Source organism: Phacochoerus africanus, chromosome 13, assembly GCF_016906955.1.
Source record: "Phacochoerus africanus isolate WHEZ1 chromosome 13, ROS_Pafr_v1, whole genome shotgun sequence".
NCBI classification, from domain to species: Eukaryota; Metazoa; Chordata; class Mammalia; order Artiodactyla; family Suidae; genus Phacochoerus; species Phacochoerus africanus.
The window spans coordinates 77,813,470-77,835,117 of NC_062556.1; the positions used below are offsets into that span (position 1 = coordinate 77,813,470).

Genomic DNA, 21,648 nt, shown 5'->3' on the forward strand with positions numbered 1-21,648 from the left:
AGCAGCAGCCCAAGCCCGCCCGTGCCCTGCCCTCCGCGGCGGCCAGCCGAGCCTCCCGCAGCGCCTGTCCTGGCCGGCCGGCCCCGTCCACCCTGAGGCGCGGAGGGAGCGGCCTTCGCACGGAGACCGTCCCCGAGACCACACGCACCGTGCTCAGAGGCACCCCGTCCACTGCCACCCCCTCCGACCCCGCCCGGAAGGGACTGGCAGCGCTAAGGAGAAAATGAGTTTCCAGTTCGTTTGCTACCGCAGAGAAGCCACCTCCCTCTGCAGCCAAATGTCCTAACAGACTCATGCTTTTATTTCTACAAACTCAATTTCTAATATCAGACCTGCTGAGTCAAAGAAATTTTTCATTTTTACAAACAGGGCCTGATTTCCCTTCCAAGTGGCCCCGTGGACTGCCACTCCCCCGGCAGCATCTCCGCTGCTGCATCCTTGCTCCGTTCAGATTCTGCCAATCAGGCAAAATCATGGTCGCTTGTACTGTTATTTTACTGACAACAAAGGACACTGGCACATTTTCCTAACGCTGATTGCCGCTTGATTTTCTCCTCCTGTGAATTGTCTTTTCATCTTCATCCCATCCTGCTATTGTCTGCTCTCATCCACATGCAGAGGCTCTTTGTTACGGAGGGTAGGGCCATGGGGGAATCCTCACGTGTTGCAGTTTCCCGAGTTATCCGCGGGCCCCTGTTCGCAGAGACAGCCGTGTTTCCGTCCTGCCCTGTCGGGCTCGGCTCTGGCTATCCTGTCTCCCTACGAGTTCCCCATCCCGTTGCAGCAACAGTCTCCACAATTTTTACGAAGCGCGCCAGGCCTCTGTACCCGCGGCGGGTGGAGCCCGAGGCCGCGGCGGGGGCGCCACACCGTTTTACGTGAGAGGTTTGTGCGTCCACCAACGCTGGCCTCTGCGAGGGTCCTGGGGACAAGGGACAGCTGTGGTTCCACTGCACTGTTTTCATCCCTCGGGCCTTAGCCCTCCAGAGCGTGCCAGGCACGCGGCAGGCACAGGGCGTCTCCTTCTCCTTCCCTACTGGCAGCCAGCACTCCGAATTTAATACGCCAGCCTCTGCTCTGAGCTAAGGGTTATCTGTTCATAGCATTAGGGTTAGGGTTAATTTCCCCCTCTGTGTTTATATGCTCAAAAATGTTTTCATTGCACAAATATTTATAAACCTGAAAAAATACTGTTCAAAGAACTGAGTAATTCAAGCCAAGGAGTGAAGGTATGATATAGTAAGAGTTTTTTAGAAACATCATAGTCCCAAGGCAACCATCTAAAAGCGACTTTTTCTTCTGTTCACAATGATCTACTCCTGAGGGTAAGCACACGAGGAAACAGCATTTCTAACGGCGTCAAGGTCTCCCGGCCGACCCTGCAGGTCGGGGCTCGACGACAGCCAGGCAGGAACCTGCACAGAGGCAGCATCTCCAGGACCGAGAGGACGGGCTCACCACACTTGGTTCCGGCTCCGATTCTCTTTAGGTAACAATGTAAATGATCAAAATACCCACGGATCTTTCTTTTTTAGACTTTTTTTTTTTTTTTTGTCTTTTTGCTGTTTCTTTGGGCCGCTCCCGCGGCATATGGAGGTTCCCAGGCTAGGGGTCTAATCGGAGCTCTAGCCACCGGCCTACGCCAGAGCCACAGCAACGTGGGATCCGAGCCGCGTCTGCAACCTACACCACAGCTCACGGCGACGCCGGATCCTTAACCCACTGAGCAAGGGCAGGGACCGAACCCGCAACCTCATGGTTCCTAGTCGGATTCGTTAACCACTGCGCCACGACGGGAACTCCCTTTTTTAGACTTTTTGACTTAACATTCCCTAACTTTAAACACATAAAGACTGCTTTGAGGAAATGAACACAGCACATGACGAGGCTGTCACACTAGCATGGACGTAAACCAGCCCTGATGGAAATTAGCACCACGAGCCTGCCAAGAATCACGCGGAAGGTCCCTCACTCACACGACGCCCACTCCACAGCTCGCCAGGCAGCAGCTCCGGTTATTTACCCGCTACTCACTTCCACAGAAAAGCTGGTTTCCACAGACCGCACACTAATTTATGCTGATATTTGGAATGCAGCCGGATTTCTATCAGTATGAGCAAGAAAATTTAATGTATTTGGTATCAAAACTCAGGCATTCAGTGACCTTTAGACGTTATGGCAGGGTCCCTGCGAGGCAAAGCAGCACGCAGTCACCCTGCTACCAAACATCTAGAAGCGACACCAAGAGGCCTGAGCACACATTATAATATGCAATTAATCTTGCGAGAAATACAGTTACAGAGGAAACGAATCAACGTCAGAACATAACTGCAAACGCTTTTATCTTATCGACGCATTTTCCACTCCAGGCTCTTTAGTTTTCAGCATGTGTCAAACACAGAGAGAAGTGAGGCGGAAAAACAAAGCACAGTTGAACCGTGATTTCGCGCTGAGCATTGGACCAAAGGGCCCCCGACCAAAACCAGAAATGAAGAGGGTAATTTCCTTAGCAAGCGACTTGTTGTCTAAGAACCAGATCCATTAATTCTGCACAAAGGACCCCACCTTCCACGGGTCAACAGGCAGGCCACCCCCAAGAGAGCCCACCCCGGCCACACCTAGAGGAGCCGGAGGCCCTGGACCAGAGGAAGGCGAGAGGGAGCCGGCTGGGCAGCCGGCCAGACGGCAGGTCTCAGGGGCAGGCACGGAAGACAGGCAAACTTTTAAATCCAGTGATTCCTGGCCTATGGGTAAAAGGGACGACACAGCAGGAGTGCTGAGTGGTCCAGAGAGACATCCTCCATCTTGTTCCGTGAGCCGGTTTTGACAGTGTGCGTTTCAACAAACTCGCTCAGGTTTTATTTACCTGGACGCGTCTTGGCGCCTCCCTTGCCGTTTCTCAGGGAGAGTTTCTGCAGGAGGCGGCCGTCCTGAACCAGCCTCGGCCTCTGGCTTCCACGGTCTTGCTCAGAGATCAGCTGCCACCCCAGCAGGGCCCCCTGTCCTGAGGCGCTCGCGAGGGTGCGCGTCCCGGGGGCTTCTGCGAGAGCCTCCCACGGCACCTGGGCCCTGTGGGTGAAGGCTTCCGTTGATTCTGAGCACCACGGGTCTCTCCGGCTCTTTGCATGTTCCTCCTTCTTCTTTCTGAGCCTCACTCGGGATAATCTCAACTGATTTATCTTCAAGTTGCTGATTTTCTTCTTCATGCTCAAATCTGCTGTTGAGCCCCACTGGTGACCTTCTCAATTCAGTTACTGTATTTTTCAACTCCAGAATTCCTATTTAATTAATTTTTACTATTTGTTTATTCATGGTTTGTGGTTTTTGATTATAGATAGTAGCATTCTTTATGTAGATATTTAATGAGTTATTATGAGGCTCTTGTACAGCAATTTAGAATAAACCATACACTTGAAATATGATTTTATCAACAAGTTCTAACTCAATACACAGATGGAGGAAAAATTAACCTACATAGGAAATGAAGAGACAAAATTTCACAAATTTTTAATTATTTAAGGATCAAACACAATGTACAATGGTCTAAACAACAAATTCTTTTTTTTTTTTGCTTTTTTGCCTTTTCGAGGGCCGCTTCCCGCGGCATATGGAGGTTCCCAGGCTAGGGGTCTAATTGGAGCTGTAGCCGCCGGCCTATGCCAGAGCCACAGCAACACCAGATCCGAGCTGTGTCTGCGACCTACACCATAGGTCATGACAACGCCGGATCCTTAACCCACTGAGCGAGGCCAGGGATCAAACCAGCAACCTCATGGTTCCTAGTCCAACTTGTTAACCACTGCGCCACGACGGGCACTCCCACCACCAAATTCTTATTCCTACAGCAAAGTAAAGAGAACCTCCCCAAAACTAATCAAAGACTTACAATGAATACTTCAGTATTTAGGGTTCGGCAGGAAACAGAGGCGTCAAAGCACAACACAAATAAGGGAAAGGCACGAACACCGCAGGGACAGACGCTCGGGGCCGCTGGATTCCCGAGCTTTCCCAGTGCTCTTAATCACGAACCAACAGCAGCCCGCATCCTGCAAGCCTACTGTCTGTCGGACTCACCCTCACACACACCAGCTCCCACCACACACCACACACGCGGAAGGTGACGGGGAGGCTGAGCCCCACACTCCGCCCCACAGAGGGAAACACGTCACAACAGGACACACTGACGCGGCCGAGCCCCTGCCACAGCCAAACACGGCAGCCTGGGGCAAAGACCTGAATAATAAATAAAGGATTAATTCCAGCTTCATCAACCATAATGGTTTTTGAGGTAAACCAGTGAAGCAAACAAGAGCATCTGGGGCACAGAGGACTCTCTGAGCAAAACAACTGGCAAACCGCAAATTAACAAATCTTGAACTTGCTGAGGTCCTGCCCAAACCCAGAACCTCGGTGTGCGTATCAGTGAGTACAAACCTTTAAGAAAAATGGTTATTGTGAAGGAGATCCAGCTTCCCACTAGCCAAGTGCAGCTCTGACCACGGGGCAGCTGGCAGGACATGCAGGGCACGGAAATGCGGCGTGGGGCATCCCTGCCAGGAGACGTGCCACAGGGGGGGAACAGCACGAGAGCAACCTGGAGCCCGCCGGCGTTCCAGCCGAGCCTCACCTCATGGTAGGTGTCCTCCAGCTCCCCGTCGTAGATCCAGCGGTACAGAAAGCTGAGGACGGGGTGTGACACCAGGCTGAGGATGTGCTGCACCAGCGACCGCGCGTACGGGTCCCCCGTCTTGGTGTAGGCGTGCACGGCGGAGGCCAGCTCGCCCCCCTTCCTTCCTAGGGACACAGGAAACACCCATGCTGAGAGTCACAGCGGGAACCAGGGACGGTACACCCACCCACAGAGCCACGACACAGAGACCTGGTGCCACCTGGACCTAGAAGCAGCTGCCAGCACATCGCGGCTCGGGGGCCGAGGGGCCAGAGCCTCCCGGTTCCATGCGCGCCAGAGCCCTTCCCCGGCAGGACCACAGCGGAGAACCTGCCTTGGGAGAAGGCCTAGAGCAGGACTTGGCGCCTGCTCTGACCGAGACGCACGCTCTTTAGACTCAGACGCGACACCGCGCGCTACCGCACAAAGCAGCAGGGGTAGAAGACCGGACATTTGCAAAACCATGCTCACGCCCGAGTATTTTCCTCCTGTTTTTTTTTTTTTTTTTGGTATAATATGCTGATCTCAACTTGCTAAAATGATGTCATAACCCATGAACTGGTGGCACCTGCAGTGTGGCTCCGTGAGAACAGTGCCCAGAGTCCCAGGAGCACAGCCCGGCAGAAAGGGCTGTGAGTGGCCAAAACCAAAGTCAAGGCACACTGAGAGTTTCCCAATTGGGAAAAATCCAGGGTTTTATGAGACTGAGGGAAGATTTTAAGGATCTGCTCTGAGTAAGACCCTCTGCACGTGTGCACACAAAGCGACAGAGCCAGGCGGCAGGTCACAACGAGCGTGTGAAGGCACAGAGCAGGGATGCCGGAGTCCAGGCTGGGGGGCCAGGGGACACCGAAAGAGATGGGGGTGGGACGAAGGCAGAGGCGGGGCCTGCTGGTAGACGGGGAGCGCTAGGATTTATTCATTGTACTCGACTGATTTCCTTCAGAGGTAAGTGCCAGGAGGTGTGGGCTGCCAGCCACGGTGAACGTGGCAGTTAGTCATGCTGAGTTGTGGCTGGGGAACTGCCCCGAGGGGGAGGGGGCAGGGAGGGCAGAGGGCAGGCAGAGCACCGGCTCCGGCTCCGGCGTCTCATCTGGTCCTAACGGCCCTGGAGGTAGAGACTCTTAGTGTCCCTGTGTTACTGATGAGACAAGGAAGTATAAACAGTGAGAAAAATATCAAGAAGGCAACTAGAAATACAGACAAAAAGACCAGAAGAGGCCCAACCCACGGGCAAAGACGGGAGGCTGTCGCACAGCTGGTGCCCCACGTGGACCGCACTCTGGAGGAGCGAAACCCCAGGAAAGGCTGCTCATTGAGAGATGAGACAAAGGAACACAAACCAACAGCCCTAACGCCGAGGCCGCAAAACTATCCCCCGCCCTCCTCCCTCAGCTCAGGAGATCCTGAGCCTCCACAGGCGTGAACCCTGGGCCCTGCCGGCAACAGGCATTTTCCCCGCAAGGTCACGGTCTATTCATTTGCATTTAATCGGCACACTTCTGGCTGTTGAGCATACAAAAGAGCGGGCTACCCCCTAAAACCCGCTGTGAAATAAAGCAGAAGGACCTTGGCAGTGGTCCACCAGGGCCGCTAAGGTCTTCAGCCTCATCTTGGGGTCATACGTCCAAACCAGGAGGCGCCGCAGCGTCAGGCTGCTCTCGAGGCCCAGATTCACCCCCTGATCGTCCTCTAACTGCAGCTGAAAATCAGGAAAGAGAACGGGTAAGCGCAGGTCACCACATACGTTCCCCCCCCCCAACTCCGTGCAGACCCGGGGAAGGGATTATTCCCATAAAAACGGAACAGACATGCCCTCCGAGATGACAGCTCAGGCCGCAGGTGACCTGCTGGCGCCAGGCCACCCGGGACCCCCGCCGCCCGTCCTTGCAAGTATCGCTGGGTCCTTCTCCCTAAAAGCGACGGGCGGAAGCATCCGCTCGCGCAGCGCGGGGGGCGCTGGGCAGCTCCACGCCGGCGGGTGCTCACCTGGGAGTGCAGGACGGAGAGCAGGCGGTAGTACTCCCTGAGCTCCTGGTGCAGCGCCGCGCAGAAGCTCTGCGGGGGAGGGGGGAGGAGGCGCGTTAAGGCCGGACCCGAGCCCCGCACCCTGCACGCGCGCAGCAACGCACGCGGGAGCCGTGCGGGGCGCGCCATGAGCCCGAGGTCGCCGGTCCCTCGGGATTGGACTCCGCTTCTGGCCTCGGCCTTCGGGCAGGGCCACCACCACGCCGCCGTCCGGAGGGAGGGCCGGGCGAGGAGGAATCGGGTTCCACACAGTGAAGGAGTGTTGCCTTCAGCGAGGGCTGCGGGGCCGCATCCTTGTAAATCAAGTCGAGGCGACCCGCAGCCCTGGGTCAGTTCCCCGCGGGCAGCACGGCGATTTGCTTCTGCACATACACGCATGCACTGCGGCTTATTCTTTCGGATTCTTTGGCGTGATAGGTTATTAGGAGATGCTGGGCCCCAGTTCCCTGTGCTGCACAGGAGGTCCTTGTTGTTTACCTGTTTTATGTACAGTCATGTGACTCTATTAATCCCCAAATCCTAATCTAACTCCCCCCTCGTGTGGCAACCGTAAATTTGTTTTCTGTCTGCAGGGAACAGGTTTTATCCTCTGCAGGTTCTGCCTGTCACGGGCTTTCGTGGAAACCAAAGCTTCCCCCTGAATGTCTCTGTCCCGGCTTACGCCCGGAGTTCACTCCAGAAAATTCTGGTCACCAGAGTGTGAAGCTCCTTCCTACAGCTCTTGATGTGAGACCTCGGAATTTAAGAATGGAAACGTACAAGGCAGTTTTCAATAAACTCTGGACGGTACACACCGAACAATAACAACAACAACAATAATAATAATATAAGGAATTGACAGTTATCGGTTTTAAAATACTGCTAGAGGGAGTTCCCATCGTGGCTCATCAGAAACACATCTGACTAGTAATCATGAGGACACAGGTTTGATCCCTGGCCTCCCTCTGTGGGTTAAGGATCTGGCATTGCTGTGAGCTGCGGCAGAGGCCATCAGCTGTAGCTCCGAATCGACCCCCAGCCTGGGAACTTCCATATGCCACAGGTGTGGCCCTAAGAAGACAAAAACATAAAAAAATAAAAATAAAACAATTTAAAATAAAAAACCTGCTGTATAGAACTGGGAACTATAACTAGTCTCTTACAACGGAGCATGATGGAAGATAAGGTGAGAAAAAGAATGTATATATGTATGTGTGACTGGGTCACTTTGCTTATAGCAGAAAATTGACAGAACATGTAAACCAGCTATCATGGAAAAAATAAAAATCATTAAAAATAAAACTAAAATAAAATATTGCTAGCGAAGAGCATTAAAGCAAATGACATTTTCACACTAAAAATTTAGAAGGGAGAGACATGGAAGCAACCTACATGCCCACAGACAGAGGATCGGCTCCAGATGTGCATAAACACACGGACGCTCTGGACACTACTCGGCCGCAGAAAGGAATGGAATAATGTCTTCTGCAGCAACACGGATGGACTTAGAGGTTATTGTATTAAGTGAAGTCAGAGAAAGACACGTATCATAGAATATCACCTACATGTGGAATCTGAAAAAGTACAAATGAACTTATTTACAAAACAGAAGCAGACTCGTGACAGAAAACAAACACGGTCACCAAAGAGGAAATGCGGGGAGGGAGAAATGAGGGGTTTGGGGTTAACAGGTGCACGCTACCATGTATAAAACAGATAAACAGGGATTTACTGTACAGCTCAGGGAACTCTTGCAATAAGCTATAATGGAAAGGAGTGAGAAAAAGAATATAGACATATACACACATATGTGTAAACAAAACACACTCTTGCATATGTCGCTATACACAAGAAACACACTATTATAAATTGACTCTACGTCCGTGTTTAAAAAAATATTTAAAAGAATCAGGTCAAAGGGAAAATACATAAAAACATGTCAAGTGGAGTTCCTGTCATGGCGCAGTGGTTAACGAATCCGACTAGGAACCATGAGGTTGCGGGTTCGGTCCCTGCCCTTGCTCAGTGGGTTAATGATCCGGCGTTGCCGTGAGCTGTGGTGTAGGTTGCAGATGCGGCTCGGATCCCACGTTGCTGTGGCTCTGGCGTAGGCTGGCGGCTACAGCTCTGATTCGACCCCTAGCCTGGGAACCTCCATATGCTGCGGGAGCGGCCCAAGAAATAGCAAAAAGGCAAAACAAAACAAAACAAAACACCTGTCAGGGGACTCATCCACGGTCACTGTCCCTGAGACCTCATTAAGCACTCCTTGAGCGGCTATATTTGACTCGTCTGTCAGTGCATACTGCACTTTCTGTTCTCTCGGGTGGACCGGGACTGACGCAAGTCTATCTCCAAACTTCTCTCCATGGAAAGGTCCCCCTTCAGAGCTACCTTCCCCGTAACACTGAGCAGAACAAGCATTTCCCCCCGTGAAGGCGCCCCGGGTGCCCCAGCAACAAGCCACATACCTGACCTACGAGTCCAAAGGACCGGTCCAGACTCCTCTGGTCCGTGTACTTCCTGATCTTATTGTGTAACCACCCCAACTCCGCAAGTCTGACCGCCGTGTCCCTAAGAGACTTACTCAGGTTTGCCTGAAAAGCGAACATACCAAGAGTTAAAAATTCAAAACATGTTTCAACACAACTGTAATTATTCTTCTTCTCAACCACATGTACTTTTATATCTGTATTTCTTACGCTTCAACCCAGGCAACTTTCACTGGTATACCAGCACTAAAGTGAAGACACAAAGCCTCTAGGAGACAGCTTCAGGGAGCGGGTGGGGAGGTAAAACACAAGACCTGGGCGCCACTGTCCCCAGGAGCACCCAGCCAGGGCGCCCGGCGTGGGGGGACTGCCTGGGACATCAGTCACCTGGTGACTCAGCCAAGAGGCGCAGAAGGATGCAGGGAAGCCAGGACCGTGGAAAGGCAAGGTCAGGAGGACAGAAGCACAAGCAAGAAGCATCGTATGTGGAATCTGTATCGACGGCAAAGATGCCGAGACACCTGACCGGCAGGTAACTGTGGCGTGACCGCGGAAGGATGCAGAGGCTGGCTGGAAGGGCAGCGGCCACCAGCGAAACAAGGCAAGGATGCAAGTGCTGAGGACGATGGCCCCCCAGACAAGGCCGCACAGGGACAAGAGCACAGCCTGACCAGGACTCCGGAGTCTGCAAACCAGCTCCGTCACCCCCGTCACCCCCTCCACCTCACGGCACTTACCTGGTCCTACTGACGTTTGACCTCTGAGCACTTGGGATGGGCTGGCAGCTACGTACCTTTCCCTCCACTGTGTAGCAGTTGTCAGCGTTGCTCATCTTGACATGCTTGCCGTCTATGCCCTGGAAGACGTACAGAATGTCTCTGACCAGGGCCGCCTCCGTAACCTCCACGGCACCTGCAACGGGGTTTCCACAGGAGAACCATCACCAAACAAGAGGTGAATAAATTACAAGACACGGGTCATCGCAGACTATGTGTCAGCAACCAGAACAAAATTTAAAAACTAAATAAATGAGTTTAAGGTGAAAAAGAACATGAAGTTCTAGGGAAAAGGATTTTCTGAAATGGATACAGAGAGCGCATCCTTTCTCTCCCAGAGTCTTTTAAAAAGACGAAGTAGCACGTGGGAATCCGAGATGCAATCAAGGAGCAGCGCGGGACACACACACACACACACACACGGATGGGTCCTCATTCTACGTGGTGTCCAGAAAACTGGCTGAGCGCCCCGCAAGCACACGAACCTGGCTGCGCCCGCACCTCCACCCCACAGGCGCTGGCACAGCACAGGTGGGACAAAAAGCTGACTCGGGATTTAGGTGTGACCCTGTATCTGGACGAGGAGGCAGAGCCCGGCAACCCAAGAGGCCAGCGGGAGGAGCACCTCGGGGCACGGCCGGGCCAGCGTCCAGGCGGGCGGCAGTCAGCAGGCGGCCCGGGCCTGTACCCCGGCCGTGAGAGCGACTGTCCCCTAAGTGCAAATGCGACCGACTGTCACTGCCCTTCTGCCTACTCGTCCATCCACGACTGGGCGAAGCAGAAACCGCCAAAGGCCTCGCGCCTCGACGTGGGCGCAGGAAGCCCTGTGGGCAGCTGGACACATGGAGGCCATCCCGCCGACCTAGGAGTGAGCCCTCATCGCACCACCACGTGTCCCCATCCTCTGAGCCAGCACTACCACCCAGCTTTCCTACACTGCTGATCACAAGATGGTTTTTTTCCATCCATTTACTTGTGCCGGCCTGAAGACACTGTCCAGGCGGCGAGGTGGGACGCGAACAGGGCTCAAGAGGAGGGGGAGGGGAGCCGGCCTTGGGAGCCACCCGGGCAAGGGCCTGCCAAGGGGACAGTGTCGGCCAGGACATGGGCAGGGGGACGCGGGGGCTGAGGGCTCTGAACCTCCCCACGAGAAGGAGAAGCCACTCGAGGCTGTGCGCAGGGACTCCCGACCCGCGGTTTAAACACGGGGGTCTCTGCTGTAAACAAAGCACGTCATCAAGGCCCTACTGCGCGGCCCAGGGAACAGTACTCAGCCTCATTCTGCAATACCCTACGCGGGGAAGAGTCTAGAAAAGAACGGATGTGTGCGTGCATAGAACTGAGTCACCTGGCGGGACACCTGACACCATACCCCCGGGAAAGCTACTCCGCTCCGCCGCGACACGCGAGGCAAGCCAAAAGGAGATACCTGGCTCGGGGGCACCTTACTCACCAGCAGCAGCATCCCCTTCTCGCCTCGGCCGCGCCGCGCCGCGCGAGCCGCTGCTGGGGACAGCTTTCGAGGTAGTGGACGGCAAGGACGGCTGGCTGGCGGTCAGAGTCCACGCCAGGCGGGAGCCCAGCTGCTGCCGAAGACCATCGCCCACTCCTGGAGCCGGGAGGGGCTGCCTGCAAGAGGAGGGCCCTGTGGTCAGACGGCCCCCGGGACCCGCTCGACGCCTCGCTGCACCGGGGGACTGGACCGGCACCTGAGTGATAGCACCAGCCGTGGCTCCCGGCCCGGGGCGTCCACCTGCACACGGCTTCCCAGCAGACAAACCGAAACCTACCTGGCTTTTCTTCACAAACACAGAACAGACGTGACCCACCTACAACCACTTGGATTCACTACTAGTTTCACCCTGAAAATTAGCACTTTCATTCACTCAACATTTGCTGAGTTAAAAAATCTAAAATACTGTCCCCTCTTCCCTGTCCTTACTGCCCGTCGGCCTTCACCAGCACTTGATATGAAAGAAATAGTGTAATCTGCGATGAATTTTAAAAATGTACATCTTGGAATTCCACGGTGGCTCAGCGGGTTAAGAATCCAGGGTTGTCACTACTGTGGCACAGGTTCGATCCCTAGCCCAGGAATGCCACGGGCACGGTCAAAAAATTTTGTTTTAATTAAAGGGAGTCTTGAGCTCACTTCAACGCATCCGAGGTCAAGATAGTTGTTTTTGTTTTGTTTTGTTTTGTTTTTTCCCGCTGCCCCTCCAGCACAGGGAGTTTCCAGGCCAGGGCGCAGATCCAAGCCACAGGTGGGCCCTACACTGCAGCTAAGGCAACACAGGATCCTAAACCCACTATGCCAGGCCGAGGATCGAACCTGCATCCTGGCGCTGCAGAGATGCCACCAATTCAGGTGCGCCACAGCAGGAACTCTCAAGACAGCTTTTAATGATTTGGAGAACGTGGAGTTCCCGTGGTGGCAGAGCGGAAACGCATCCGACTAGGAACCATGAGGTTGCGGGTTCGATCCCTGGCCTCGCTCAGCAGCTTAAGGATCCGGCATTGCTGTGAGCTGTGGCGTAGGGTGCAGATGCAGCTCGGATCTGGCGCTGCTGTCGCTCTGGCGTAGGCCGGTGGCTAGAGCTCCGATTAGACCCCTAGCCTGGGAACCTCCATATGCCGTGGGAGTGGCCCTTAAAAAGACAAAAGAAGAAAGAAAATAATAATCGGAGAACGTGTCAAAGCTGCTCTTTGAGAGCTAAGAGCCTGACAGCTGATCTCTAATGACACATGTTTTGACAACTGCAACAAAAATAGCACTTCCTGGGGCTGCGAAGCACAAAACGAGAGTGTCGCCAGCACTGCGGCTGCGGAGCAGCGAGCCCTGGCTTGTACTGGCGGTCCTCCGGCTCCTTCCGAGACGCCCTGGCGACGTGAGAGAAGGAAACTGCCCCGCCTTCCCCTGATATCGAGGGGGAGTCAGCAACACTAAATGAAAGCTGTGTTTCTGAATACAGTTCTAAATCTAAGAAAAATTCTAAAAGACCACTTGAGTGCAAAGTTCTCTGCACAGTTTAATACCATGATAACAGTTTTTCAAGTACTTATTTTAAAGGTGAAAATCAAACAGTCTGTTTACTCCCTAGGCAGAATATGAGCTGAGATTAAACTTCAGAACGCACATGCTGTCTTTCTAGAACACTTGGCTTGGGTTAAAGTCCACGCTGTGTGCAGCGTCTCTACTCTCTCGGGACTTTAACAGAACTGCACTGAGTCCCACAAGGACCCGCAGCCGCTGTGCTCAGGAGGAAGGCAGCATCGGACAGCGAACCCTTGGGCCCTGCTCTGGAGAAAGACCCACTTTCTGACAGCTGCTTGAACGTGACCCGAGTGTGAACACCAGGAGCCACGCCCCATGCACTCCCGCACAACCCCCGACGGCGCTGACCCGAGGCCCTCCTCTCCCACGTGCTGCTCACACTTGGGCAGGCGGCTGCCCCCAGGGCGGCTCGGGCCCAGGGCCTGGGGACAGTGCACACGCAGCCAGGGACATGTGCTGAGCCACGGGTGGCGTTCCCGCCACGTCCAGGGGAGGCTGAGCCAGCGGCCTGACAGCAGCCCCTTCCCAAGAGCTGAGAACAAACGAGTGCCGAGCAGGGCCGGAGCAGGGAGAATTCGCACCCAGGTCACATCTGCGGGACAGCACCTGGGGCACTCCAGCTCTGGGGGTAGTGTCGGGAGCAGAGCAGCCGCGCAAGGACCAGGGTGCCTGCTGTCCCTGTCTGGGGACCCAGCGTGAGCCATTACCCGGGGAGGAGGGCGGGCGGCGGCGGCGGCGGGGTCGGGCCGTTGAGGGCGTAGGTGCCCAGGCTGCTGACGCCACTGCTGCCCGCGCTGCCCGCGCTCTGGGCCGACGGCGCGCCGCGCTCCTGGTAGTTCAAGGGCAGAGACTGCGGCCGGGCGTAGTAGTAGGGAGTGGAGTGGGCGTCCCGCGGGAGCGCCTGAGCGAACAAGGCAGCGAAGCCGGAGACCTGCAACACAGCCGGATCGGGTTACTCAGCGCCTCCCCACGGGAGGTTTCGACCAGATTTCCGTTCCCGGGCTGTAACTGGAGTTCCTACACGCAGTGCTCAGAGAGCACAGGCTCGGGTTCGGACCGCAGCACAGCCAATATCCCAATAAAACAAGTCACACGAATTTTCTGATTTCCCATGGCATCTAAAAGTCATGTTTACACTCTGCTGTGCTCTAGCAGGTAGACAGCAGCACTCTGTCCAAAAAGCAATATACATACCTTAATTAAAAACAGCTTATTGCTGGGAGTTCCCTTCCTGGCTCAGTGGTAATGAAAGCAACTAGGAAACATGAAGACACAGGTTCGATCCCTGGCCTCGCACAGTGGGTTAAGGATCTGGCATTGCTGTGGCTGTGGTGTAGGGTGGCAGCAGCAGTTCCAATTCAACCCCTAGACTGGGAACTTCCATATGCCACATGGGCGGCCCCAAAAAGCCAAAAAAAAAAAAAAATCTATTGCTTAAAAATGTAACCATCACATGACAATGCAGTTGCCACAATCCCTCAATTTGTAAAAAAATGCTATATCTGCAAAGCACAATAAACAAGGTATGCCTGTATTTATTAAATGATAAATTAATATGCTTGAACTGATAAAGTGTCAGAAAGTTTTTGAATCTCAAAACTCCCACATGGTCTGATAACTAAACATTTCATGCAGAAGCCAAGAAAACTAAAACTCAAATAATTCGTCAAATATTTTTAAGTGTGGCATTATTACATAATGAAAAAATGCTCACTACTCGGCCTAAGGTTTTAAATATAAATACGACTTTGTCACCCACATTCAACTTTTTCAACACCGAAATTCCTGCAGCAGAATGCTTTCTATACCAGCCTCTCCCAGGCTCGGACCAGCAGCCCAAGTGCTCTTGCAAACACTGCACAGGTCGCAATGAGCTCACGGATACAAAGCTGTCACGGGTGTAACAGTGAGTGACATCTACAACAACACCTAAAAACAGGAAAATCCCAAAAGGCCTTCTAACTCTGAGCATGCTGAAGCTGTGCTGACATTAAGAACTTTATACAGTAAAACCTGAAGACTGATGGTCGGCGCTCTATTTAATCACTGCTGCGTTGGACGCACACCAAGATTCTCAGAAACACCTTAAGGAAACACAGCACACTGACTACAAACGCCCTACAGACAAAAACAAAAGAAGACGACACCCCTTGACCCTCCGTGACTGCCCAGAACACCGGACACGTTTTCCTGCTCTTCTCATTCACCGTCTCAAGCACAGAAGCTGGTCCCCACCGAAGACTGGCACGGCTGCCCCGAGACCCTGGGCCGGGAAAACAGTCTCTCACCTTGCTCGGCTGCTTGCGGGGATCTTCACTAAGGCTCAGCAAGAGGTAGAGAATGGACCACTTATTTTTCAAAACTCCCTGTTTAGAGAGAAAACATTAAAAGAACAACTCGTACAACTCCCCAGTTTCACCTTCTTCTCTCCTAAATTACCCGCATTTCCAAAGAGGAATGCATCTCAGAGCTCCCTCGGCAACACCCAATCTAAATCTGCTCATTCTTCAGGCCGTGCACGTAGCATATTCCTCATCAAGGCCAGACTCCAGCGCTCAGCTAACCCCAAAGTCCCAACAGGAACATGTGCTTAACTTACATTTTCCTAAAAGACAGCAGTTCCTCCGTGAAACGGTACTTATAACAAGCAACTTCCCAGTGATTTTAAGAAAACCGCCATCAGGAGTTCCTGCTGTGGCGCAACGGGACAGGCAGTGTCTCTGCAGCAGCAGGGCACGGATTTGATCCCTGCCCGGCACAGTGGGTTAAGGATCCCCAACAGGTGGCAACTGCGGCTCGGATTTCACCCCTGGCCCGGGAACTTGATATGTCGTGGGGGGCCAAAAAAATGTTTAAATTTAAAATTAAAAAAAAAAAGTTTAAAAAAAAGAAAACTGCCCCTTTATCTCAGTCCTATCTAGGCCATAAAAAGGAGCACTGGAAAAAAAGAAAAGAATTCTAAAGCGCAGGCCGTCGGGCTCGGCATCGCTCATTCCTGAGAAACTCAAGGTTCCCAGGTTCTGGGATGAGCAGGTCACCGCAGTCCCTCGGTTTCTCTGTAAGGGTGTCACACGGGCTCACTCACGCCCAAAAGTCTCACTCCGCTGACAGACAACCTTGAGCGGCCGCGCCCCCTGCCCCCCAAGGCGCTTCATCCTGGATTTGCAGAGGGCCCGCTGCACTCGCTGCACTCGAGGAGCCCTGCCTTCGCCCTGCACCGGCCAGAAAACGCAGGTCCCCTCACTTCCAAGACAAACGGGAGACGGGCGCTCACATCACACGCGCTCATGGCCACGGTGTAAACAGTCCGTGCAAGTTTCCCTAGAGAATAAGCTAATCTGTATTTAAATTACATGGATTAACTTAAAAATTTCTGATGCTATCCAGGTTCTTCTACAGCCTGAATCACAACAATTTCACCCTCGGATGTGGCTGGTTAACTGAAGTCAAGGCCAGCAGAGTCTTTTATGAAAATAAATAGGTTATAAAACCCATGCATGTGAGTATCAACACCCGATCACAAAACATTCAAAGCAACTTTTTTTAAGTTCTTCACTCTAACAGCCCAAGTTACAACCCGACGGTGAAAAGGTGTATCGGCGAGGTGAGCCCTGCTGTCACGTGGAGAGCCCAGGCTTCCTCGCAGGAACGGAACCGAGGCTTCGGGACGGGCGCTCAGCGCCTACTGGTCCGATCACCCCCTCGGCGCTTCGTTCACCTTGATCAGCACCTGAGCTTCCAGTCCAGCAAGAACCTGCCTCCACCCCGAGCCCCTTCAAGAGGCTCACGCATCTGCAGGTAAAGGCCACTTCCCGGCAGGGAAGAGGCGACCGCGCTCCCAGTGCCAGCAGCCTGGCCAGACGGCGCGGCGATCCGACCGGCGGGCTACCTGCGAGTGAAGCTTCCTGTGCAGTTCCGAAAAGAGCGCCGCGTCGGCTTCCCGTCTCTGCCGAGTAACTGCAAAGTTAGAGAGGGAGCGTGTTAGGCACCACAAGCCACGTTCACCAGAGTACGTCGCCAGCAGGAACAGACAGCCCTGGCGGCAGAGAAGGCCGGGAGGATGAGACAGTGTCACCTCTGCCCCGGAACCTCATCAACTCCCTGGATCTGACACTGGCGAGACAGGTACAAAATCAGGCTGGAGTCAAAGAGTTGATAGGAAAATTAGCTCAAGGACTAGTTGACGGGCTTCTGCAGCTGCACCTGTCAACAGTCCTCAGCAGCCCCGTGAGGCAGCTGCCACGCCTGTAGCTGGGTCACAGGGCACCGGGCGGGGCCACGGGAAGTGACCTGTCTCTGGAATCCTGACTTCAAGGCAGCAAGAGAGGTGTACCCTTCACAGCAGTGTGACTTAAAACCGCACACTCTTAGCATTTTGCAGAGCAGCCACAAATCTGGAAAGGGGACAGTCTAGCAACACAGCCTGATGGTTGGGGTTCTCGCTAATAATCTACAGCATAAAACTCATCGGAAGTGGAACGAGCATCAGGGAACAAGAAGAGTGTGAGCGCCCGTGTGTCTGTGTGACACCCAGAAGGAAAACCCGTCCCCACAGCAGCAGACACGCTGCATGTCCCCCAGCCTCCGGTAAGACACGCGCTAAGCGCGCCAAGCTCGGCTCATCCCGGTCCAGCCCTGCCGATTTAATCAAGCCACCGCGGCCCCAGGCCCGCACATGCCCCGGCTCGGCTGCGCTGCCGGCTCTGAAACAGACTGTCCACACAGAGCCCCGGCCAAACACGGCTAACAATGCACAGCCGGAAACCCAGCCACGAAGAACCACCTCCTAGAAGCCGCCTTTGCGACCACCCGTTTCCTCTGGGCAGGGAGAAGGCACAGCCTCGCAGCCAGGCTGCTTCTCAGAGGCAGAGCTGTGAGGAGGACTGGCCCCTGGAGACCCACCCTCCAGCCGGGACCAGAGCCACTGTCACCAGTGGGGACCTGGGCTCAGGGGCCCTCCCTCAGACACCCCGGGACACAGAGGGGCGGCAGCACCCACCCGCCCTCCTCCCACAGTGGGAGAAGGCTCGTAACCAGCTGCTTAGACGTGGAAACAACGTTTAAGGCTTTTGGCGTCAGCTCAGAATTACCGTGTTCAAACTCTAAGCTCTGGAGTACGAGATGTTTGGACAGGGAGAGTCCACAGAAGCAACATCTGACGCACTGACTTGTTTAACCGCTGCCGAGACAAGATCCTACGCTCTCTGGTCAAAAGGTTGCCATATTGAACGCTGAGAGTCGCAAGATGGGCGGGAAGTCACAGTGAGTCCTTTTATCTCCTCACACTCTTGAACCAAATTAGGTGGTTATAACAGTACTTAAAACAACCCCTTCCACGAGGGTCTAACAGAAGAACTGAGTTGTCCGTACTTTCGTCTTTTTTTTTTTTTAGGGCCTCACCCACAGCATATGGAGGTTCCAGGCTAGGGGTCGAATCGGAGCTGTAGCTGCCAGTCTACACCACAGCCACAGCAACACGGGATGCAAGCTGCATCTGCGACCTACACCACAGCTTTCGGCAACGCCAGATCCTTAACCCACGGAACGAGGCCAGGGATCAAACCCGCAACCTCATGGTTCCTAGTCAGATTCATTTCTACTGTGCCACAATGGGAACTCCGAGTTGTCTGTATTTTTAACATGTGTCTTTATATACATGTAATAGTCCCTAATATCTTAATGTGCTTGGGAACTACATGTATACACACACATATAGATGTGTGCGTGTGTGTGTGTGTGTGTGTGTGTGTGTGAAGTTTTGACAAGCAGAAGAATGCAACATGTGATAACACTCAGGAAGAATACGTACGTTCTTTCTTGATTTTTTCAGCTACTAGAAACTCATCTCTTTCAACAGTTGGGGCAAAGTTGCTGCCGATGACTCGCACGGCATACTGGAACTGCTGGGCCACGTCGGCTGAGAGGTAAAAAAGGCTCGAGTTATTCCCGATCAGATTAGGTCCTGATGACCTGAAGCTCCCACTCAAGACAATGCCTGGTCACGAGCACCCACCTGCCATCTTCCAGAGGTCTTTTTGTTTTTGTCTTTTTAGGGCCGCACTTGCAACATATGGAGGTTCCCAGGCTGGAGGTTAAACTGGAGCTACGGCTGCCAGCCTACACCAGAGCCACAGCAACACCAGATCTGAGCCACATCCCCAACCTACACCACGGCTCACAGCAACGCCAGATCCTTAACCCACTGAGCAAGGCCAGGAATCGAACCCGCATTCTCATGGATTCTAGCCAGATTCATCACCACTGAGCCACAACAAGAACTCCTAGAAGTCTTAACTGAGAGGAGAGAAGAGCCACCAGGAAGCAGAAAGAGTGACTAAATGATCAAAATCATTTAAAAAAGAAGGGAGACAGCCGGAAAGGTTGCAAAGTCCTAGGAGACAGAAGGCGAAATGGAGTGATAACCATAAAATAAAAGGAGCAGGAAGGACACAGCCCAAAACGCGGCGCAGACACAGATCGCAAGTGGCTAAAACAGCCAAAGCGGACGATTAGCTCACGGACCTCCAGATAAAGAGGCTGGCTTACACAGACGTGTGCTTTGCTCCCTTCCGAAACCCCACTAGGAGCTCCCGCTGTGGCTCAGCAGATAAACCCAACGAGTCTCCATGAAGATTCGGGTTCGATCCCTGGCCTCACTTAGTGGGTTAAGGATCCGGTGTTGCCGGGAGCTGTGGTGTAGGTCACGGACGCGGCCCGGATCCCAGGTTGCTGTGGCTGTGGTGGAGGCCGGCAGCTGCAGCTCTGATTCAACCCCTGGCCCAGGAACTTGGATGTGCCGAGGGTGCGGCCCTAGAGAGAAACATGTGAAGAAAAGGCTCTACATCATTAGCCACAAGCGAGATGCCCCTCAAACCCACCCGGGGTACCACGTTCAGGCATCACCACGGCCAGAAGAGTAAAGCACCTGGCAGTGCAGGCACGGCCTCTCGGACACTGGCCTGAGGATGAAACCGGCACGGCCACTCTGCAGAGCAGTCTGGCAGTTGGTTTAAAAGCTGGACCCACACCTAACCCCCTGACATAGCAATCCCACTTATAGGTACTTATTCGAAAGAAATAAACACACACAGTCACATAAAAATCTGCATGGGAGTGATTATAGGCAGCGCTATCCATAACCACCAAAACCGAAACAAGCCCAGGCCCTCGGGTGGGGGAAGGACCAACGCCCTGGTGCATCCTGCAAGGGAGGAGCCAGCCCCCAGACTGCGTGGGTTACCTACGCGGCAGGCACTCCAGCAAAGGGAAGACGGAGAAGGTGATGCATGCCAGAGAAACACACACACACACACAAAGGCAGTACAAAGGAAACCACTGTGAAAGCTTAAAAAGTAGCACCAACGTTACAGTAGGGGGACAGCAGAATGGAGCTCCCAAAGGGGGGAAGGCAAGTGAGCTGGGAAACCCAACCCTGCAAAAGAAACCACACAGCAAAGTGCAATGGAGCAAAACTTCAGGACACAGAAGATGAAGAGAAACTCATTCTCAACCCCCCAAGTCTCTGAGAGCTACCTACAACACCTGGTGGGGTGGGCACTGCGTCTGGCCTGCAGTAAGTACTCGACGGTGTCAGCCGTCTGTATTATTATTAAGCTGAAAATGCCTTTCAAATGCAGGCAATCTACCAGAGCCATCAAAATTGCAGCTCCTGCAGGTTACAGACAGGGAACAAAATCAGTCTTTGACAGACCTGATTAAACTGTTTTCTAGCAAAGATGCTCTGGCTGCAGAGTGGAAGAGAAACAAGAGGAGATACCAGGCCAGGGCCAGCATCGCAGGGAGCTGCAGGATCCTCAGCCACACGTGAGGTCCAGACGGATGTGGGCCCAAGAGATTTTAGAGGAAAGAGCTGCCTTTTGTGTCCTAAATGGTTACCCCTACGTTCAGGTGAGAGACAGCCACTGACCTTCGGGATGGGCAAAAACAAGTACAGCTCAAATAATTACAACACTCTACAGGTGGAGTTCCCGTTGTGGTTCAGCGGTTAACGAATCTGACTAGGAACCATGAGGTTGCGGGTTCGATCCCTGGCCTCGCTCAGTGGGTTAAGGATCCAGTGTTGCCATGGGCTGTGGTGTAGGTCACACATACGGCTCAGATCTGGTGTCGCTGTGTCTGTGATGGCGGCCGGCAGCTACAGCTCTGATTCAACCCCTGGCCTGGGAACCTCCCTATGCCGTGGGTGTGGCCCTAAAAAAGACCAAAAACAAACACCCCACAAGGACAGACCATTAAGTACAATTTTCAAATGACACCTAAACCTTTAAGACTTGGATATACACATAAGCAACATTTAGCGTACATTGTAAAATGCATATGATGAGCGCTAGCGTATACTGAACATGTATGGATTCTCCCAAGCAGATCATCGAGGGAAGACTATGCTGTATTTGGAACTTCATCAAGAGCTCGTCATCATCTTCAAAAATCATAAAACCCACAGCAACACCACCCCTGGTGCTGGAACCCCAGGACAGTGCCCCGGTCTCTGCCAGCCTGGTGGCGCGCACTGCCCCCCCAGGGGCATAGTTAGAAAGTTATGAAGTGTGAAACCCAACCATTGCCTCTGGCAGAGCTGAAACACTGTAACGTCATCCCGGGTGCAATTAGGTGACAGACTTGGAGAGC

General features: G+C 53.4%; 1 protein-coding gene across 1 annotated transcript in view; it reads right to left on the reverse strand.

The window, feature by feature from the left end:
- The window catches only part of TUBGCP3 (tubulin gamma complex associated protein 3), a 43,456-nt gene that overhangs the window by 18,993 nt on the left and 2,815 nt on the right, over window positions 1-21,648 (reverse strand). Inside the window, exons 2-11 of the mRNA XM_047755741.1 lie at window positions 18,809-18,916; window positions 16,889-16,956; window positions 15,288-15,365; window positions 13,707-13,930; window positions 11,398-11,573; window positions 9,962-10,080; window positions 9,148-9,273; window positions 6,659-6,727; window positions 6,239-6,371; window positions 4,628-4,794 (exon numbers count right to left, since the gene is read on the reverse strand). Of these exons, the coding sequence (XP_047611697.1) occupies window positions 4,628-4,794; window positions 6,239-6,371; window positions 6,659-6,727; window positions 9,148-9,273; window positions 9,962-10,080; window positions 11,398-11,573; window positions 13,707-13,930; window positions 15,288-15,365; window positions 16,889-16,956; window positions 18,809-18,916 (1,268 nt within the window). The remainder of the gene's footprint in view (window positions 1-4,627; window positions 4,795-6,238; window positions 6,372-6,658; window positions 6,728-9,147; window positions 9,274-9,961; window positions 10,081-11,397; window positions 11,574-13,706; window positions 13,931-15,287; window positions 15,366-16,888; window positions 16,957-18,808; window positions 18,917-21,648) is intronic.